Source organism: Battus philenor, unplaced genomic scaffold (genome assembly GCF_028537555.1).
Source record: "Battus philenor isolate CCGP_79_NKW_IND1 unplaced genomic scaffold, ilBatPhil1.0.hap1 SCAF_2, whole genome shotgun sequence".
Lineage (NCBI taxonomy): Eukaryota > Metazoa > Arthropoda > Insecta > Lepidoptera > Papilionidae > Battus > Battus philenor.
Window position 1 is genome coordinate 1,705,459 of NW_027181682.1, and position 6,000 is coordinate 1,711,458.

General features: G+C 37.0%; 1 protein-coding gene across 1 annotated transcript in view; it reads left to right on the plus strand.

Annotated features, from left to right (window-relative positions):
* Positions 1 to 5,506, plus strand: part of wb (wing blister) — a 242,419-nt gene extending 236,913 nt beyond the window's left edge. The window contains exons 47-52 of the mRNA XM_068765113.1: positions 400 to 531; positions 798 to 944; positions 1,537 to 1,678; positions 2,937 to 3,079; positions 3,576 to 3,777; positions 5,090 to 5,506. Coding sequence (XP_068621214.1) covers positions 400 to 531; positions 798 to 944; positions 1,537 to 1,678; positions 2,937 to 3,079; positions 3,576 to 3,777; positions 5,090 to 5,226 — 903 coding nt within the window. The 3' untranslated portion in view covers positions 5,227 to 5,506. The remainder of the gene's footprint in view (positions 1 to 399; positions 532 to 797; positions 945 to 1,536; positions 1,679 to 2,936; positions 3,080 to 3,575; positions 3,778 to 5,089) is intronic.
* Positions 5,507 to 6,000: the final 494 nt, after the last annotated feature.

Consider the following 6,000-nt stretch of genomic DNA (forward strand, 5'->3'; position numbering starts at 1 on the left):
TTTTCGATGAGCCGCTGTCGACGGCGTAGTGTCGCTCCTACAATAGTTTGGATCACATGTAAATTTTGGTATTACAGTATTGACCTTATTTTATTTTTTTTCATTAATAGTTTTTTATTTTACAGTTTTTAACTAGCACCATTTTTTTCCATTATTTACTTAACCCTGTGAAAAAACTATAAAATTCCCCTTTTCGATGTGCCGCTGACGATAACGTGATATAGCTCCAACACTAGAATCACATTACTGATTCCAAATACCACAAAGCCTAAGTAGACAATATGCGTGCTATGTGACCTGTCCACTGTCATATCATGTATCATGGTATCATTTGGACATCTTCCATAAGAGTGTCTTGTCTAAGAAAACTATCAATGGATCTGTGATGAACTCTTCCAGGGTTCAAAGGCTAAACCAAAGCACTACATGGCGCTGATGGTGCGCGAGGGTAAACTGAAGCTGATCGTCCGTGGACGGCGTCGTCGGGAACTGTCGCTTGCGGCCTCCGTGGCCGACGGCAGCTGGAGATCTGTAAGTTGATTATCGCAGACACACACACTATATATATATATATATATATATATATATATATATATATATATATATTTATATATTTATATATGTATTGTTTTAAATATGTAAGTATTAATTAATAGGTTTCGACCAAGGCTTTATACTTTATACACTCAACAAGGTAACGCGGCCTGCGCTCCCTTTTCCGGATGTGATTCTATTCAATTTCTATATCTATATAAGCTTTAGTTTGGAAATATGCATTGCAATTGGTAAATTTCCAGGTGTCAGTTCGTCTTGGTCGATCGCGGCTGGTATTGGAGAGTGGGGGTGCTGCAGCCACTGCTCGAGCGCCTCCACTAGCGCGCGCCTCCCGTCTCTACGTGGGCGGCCTGCCATCTCCCACCACCCTCCCGCATCTACCCAATAATGTAACAACTAAACAAATATTTATTCATTCGAATTGGCTTTGCCGATTAGTAAAAATTATATTCAAATTAAGCACTATTAGAACCTTCAATAATTCGCTTATAAATAATTTGAATTAAACTTCATTTTTTCTGTGTGATTTCAAGTCACTAAGTCAGTACATAGGTGGAAATCACTTGCAAGTTGAAGTTGCTATATGTTAGGTCCAGTTGCTTCCATTAAAGAGAAGTACCCAATTAGGTAACTATAGAATAACATCATTGTAGCTGAAAGGTTCTGTGTGGTGAACCGTCGATATAGAGTCGAGGGTCGCTGCATACGCTGGCCATTGAAGGAGGCCCATGCCCAGCATTGGGCGTCTACGACTTAAATTTGAAAAGTCAACACCAACAAACTCAGAAGTGTTTGTTAGCTGGATTTCAAACGACATCTATTGGTGAAATTAGGATTTAAACATAATTTTTATATATATTGCATAGAAGTTTCTAAAATGTATTACAAGATGGCGTTCACAACGCTTTTTTGTGTTAACTAACATGTCAATAAACGTACTTCAAGACTAATATTATATTATGTTTACTCTATGGTTTACAGGTGATTCGTGTAGGAGGATTCCTGGGCTGTATTCGTCGGGTCGGTGTGAATGGACGCGCGGAAGACCTGGTGCGAGATGCTCAGGCGCATCGTGGAGTGGGACAATGCTTTCCCAATGTTGAACGAGGGGCCTACTTCGCGGGTATAACTCCTATATCATGCAGAGTGATTGATTACAATTGTTGCAAATCGAGTCCAAACTTGCTGAACAGCCTTTAAATTTGATTAACATTCGTATTCTAAACAAGTTTTGAAAGACAGTTTTATCTGAAGGCTGTTACATCCCATCACACGTGCGACTACCATATACGCCACCTAAGAAGTTAACAGACTTTCAAAGCGACGAAACGACCCTGAGGTAGACCTCGATTTTAATTACTATCTTCTTAGTCGTTTTCTCATAGCTGAAGGTCGTGGTTAATCATATTGTCACGTACTGGGTTCTGACTCGAAATGAAACACCACTGGTTCAAAAGGAGTCCTTTATTCACAAATCAGATGGTCACCCTTTACACAAAGTATACTTTCGCTTAGACCAAACTACGCTTCCAAATCGCTCAAGAAAACACTGTCCAAATAACTTACCAAATAGTCACTTTGTATCACTGATCGTAGATCTTAATCTTGTAACTCGAAGAACAACACTGAGCTGTCGTCAGGAGAGTACGCTTATTTGTACTACGGATAAAGTTCTAGTAAGTTCGAGATAGTACTCGATTAGAATTTCCGAGAACCGTACACAAAAAAATATAAATAACTTCAAGGTCACGCGTGTTCACGGGAATACGGCACTTATCTATTTACCACAAGGATGAATTTCCGTAGAGGGATTTATGTAGAACTATGTTTTTTGGGTGCTTACTTGATCCTATGGTTCAGTGTTTATTGCTTAGTGGTTTCTGAGGTTCATAGCAGATGTAACTTGTGCTTTGTAACATTATAAATGTTTCCTGCCCTTCTGAAAGTTTTATGGAGCCGTGCACGTCTGACTGCGTCAGTTCAGAGATCAGGTAACCACCTTCAAGCTATTTTACCTCCAGCGTTACTGACAACTAAGAGCTTATCCAGATTTTAGGATCTTCTTCGTACCTTAAACCTTATAGGCGCTTGAGCAATCATTTCTGCCCACTGCAGCTTACCCGATTCCCAACTGGATCTTTATTTGTCTACGAAAATCCTCATTCCTGAGCCTAGCCCTCTTCATTCCAGGCCAGACCAGGACTTTACCAATGAGGTCCAGAGCACTTAAGTAACTTATCTAACATAAACTTAATGATGTCTTAACTATAAGATGATTAGATTCTATCCCACCGATGGTCAACTGAAATCAGATTAGCTTGACTGACCTCATAGCACTCTTCACCAAGACTTTTGTGAAACTCATTTATGACGCCTTCCAGGTGATGCACACGCGGTATGGGCGAGCCGATGGTGGGGCGAGGAGATGGAGTCAGCTGAACTGTCGCTGCAGTTCCGGACCACAGCACCCAGTGGTCTACTAGCGGCTGCAGGGGAATTTGTACTCGAGGTCAAAGATGGCGCTGTACGTAATGAAGTATATTTTTATTAGCTTTTTATCCCTTTCTCTTAACACCAAAGTTGGCGACGTCCATATAGATTTTAAATAGTTTAATACTTATGAATTACAAAGTGAATTAATTTTGATTAATTTGTGACAGCAACGTGCGCATACGCCGTTCGCATAAAACTGAGCACCGGTTTTTCGTGAAAGGTGGATAATCATACATCTATTTTTCATCCCCCTGAATGTTAAGGGTGATCCACTCCTGAATTTTTTTAACTTTTTAGACAATTTTTTTTATGATACAGCATTCACCCCTAACTTTTTTTTAATTTTTTAGACAATTTTTTTAGGATACAAAAATACATAAACCCTAAATTTTCATCCCTCTACAATCAACCCTTATTTTTTATTTGTTTTTAATGTTTCAAGGAAATAACATACATGGCAAAACAACGTTTGCGGGATCAGCTAGTATATATATACACGGATTCAGTCTGGACTTACTTGGTATCAGGTGGTGCTTAGCGTGGGGTCTGCACGGACAGAGACGCGGGGCGCCGGTGGGCGGGCGGTGTGTGACGGAGCGTGGCATGCGGTGAGGGCGCGCGTGTGGCGCGCTGCAGCCCTTCTGGCGCTTGACGGTGGACCGGAACTTCCAGCAACTACACTGCTACCTGCCACTCTAGCCGCGCCACTTCATCTGGCTGGTCTACCTGGTGAGTATCACTTAACAGAAGTCCAATAACCTGGTCCATTTCAAAAAGATTTTTGTGCAGACTATACAGACTGGACTAGATAGTAATATTAACTTTGCTGTAGTAAGTTCACAGCTGGACATAGCCCCACAGAGATTTCCATCAGAACCATTCGGAAGCCGCCTGGATTCAGCGTTTTTCACCAACCTTAAGAAAGTCGTAAGAATGGTTGAAAAACGGTTGAATTTTAGATACACATCCACGATCTCTTTTATAATTCTTTCACCAAGTTCTTCGTGATATCATTAATTTTTCTATTTTTTTTTATAGTCTTTAAATCTTTTTTTTTAGTCTGTGAATTATGATAGGAGGTATTTAATCTACTTTATATTAAATTTAATTACTTATTTATCTTTCATTTAACTATACAATACGAGTATTAACCAGTTTTTTTAGATGGTCTCGTTTTTGTGACCTCTTATTTGACCCTTATCATATCTTTTTTGTTTCCATACTCATTTTTGTCCTTCTCAATCTCTTTCATTCTTTCCTTTTCAATATCTCTCATACTTTCCTTCCATACGTCATCTCACTTCCTTACCTCAAAGGTTCTACAGTTTTACATTTATCATTTTTATTTCTTTATTCTTAAGCAAATATAATTCTTATTTATTTTCATACTACTACTAAATTTCACAGCTATTTTATTACCCTTTTTTATTATTTTCATTATTCTTGTTCGTTTCTATTTATTTATTATTTTTGGTATTACCATTTTGCAGGACTCAAAATAGGTCTGGCGAAATATTCACCAAATGTAAATTGTATAAATAAAGATGCGTTCACACATGACTACTATATTAAAATGTGTTTGAGTATAATCTTACTTCTTTGTGATAAAGTCCAAAAATACTACATTATCTGCTTAAATTTATATTTGTAAGTTTCTTATGTAATAGTAAGATTTTAAATTTAAAACCTTTTTCTTTCTTATGTTGAATAATCATAGGATGCACTTTTTTCGTAGCCTAAATATAGACTAAAATTGATCAGCATTGCATTGCTTTTATTATTTGTCAAAGAAAAAATGTTATCACTGTTAAAAAGTAATTCTTGATACAATGATTGGAGCATTTCATTTCAAACCTAAATTATAAATTAAAACCTCTGCGCTAAATAATGATTTTATATATATTTTTTTAAATACATTGCATGGTTATTATGGCGTATTATAATTAAAAAAATATTCAGTGGAATATAATGGTTCTAAAAATATACTAATCTAATAAGAAACCACAACGAAATTATACGTGTTTATTATTATCTATTACAGATGGTGCAGAGTCCTCGGAAAATCGGGAAAACTTCAAAGGTTGCATACGCAACGTAACGCTGTCGGGACAGGCCCGAGCTTGGCGTGACATGGAGGCCCTTCACAACGTCTTACTGGACTCCTGTCCCACGCCGTAGAAGATCCACATTCTAGAACCTTCTTGGACCGAGACAACTTAGGAAAATTTTATCAAGAGATAATCTTGAAGTATCAAGAAATCAATATAAATTCAAAATAATTCATTATTTTTCAAATGTATTCGTGCGCGATTGTGCTTTGTCTTTCCAGAAAGAGACGATACTACTTTTATATAGCGCTGTCTCTTTCATACGTACAGTCGGCGGCAAAAAAAATGTATATAATTTATGAAAAGTATTTTAGACATCTCAAAAATATCTTAGTTTTTTATTAATTTGTATTCATCATACTATGTTTTCGATTAAAAAAAGAATATATATTCAGAATCGCAAAATAATAGATATAATAATGATATTTTAGCGTATAGGTCAAGAACAATCACAACCAAAATGTGCCTTATTTCAATAGTAATAAGTAGTGCCATATGAATGGATATGATTGTTTAAAATGCCGGGGATAGGTTTTAAAATTGATTCATTCAATGATCAAATGAGACAAAATAATTTTAGTATTTTTTATTAAATTCTTTCATTCATTCTCTAGACCAGTATTTTCTAACCATTTTTGTGCTACGCCCCTCCTAAGCCATATAAATCATTCTAATATTAATGCGAAACAGCTAAATTCGTATCGAGTCTACGTTCGAATTGATCCCTTATGGGACGTGGGCCCAACGTTGGGAAACACTGCTCAAAACATCACATATCCTCTTGAATATTTAGTCGCAAGATTTTCAGGAATTTCTTGGGACCAGGAGGTATTTTATTGGTCCT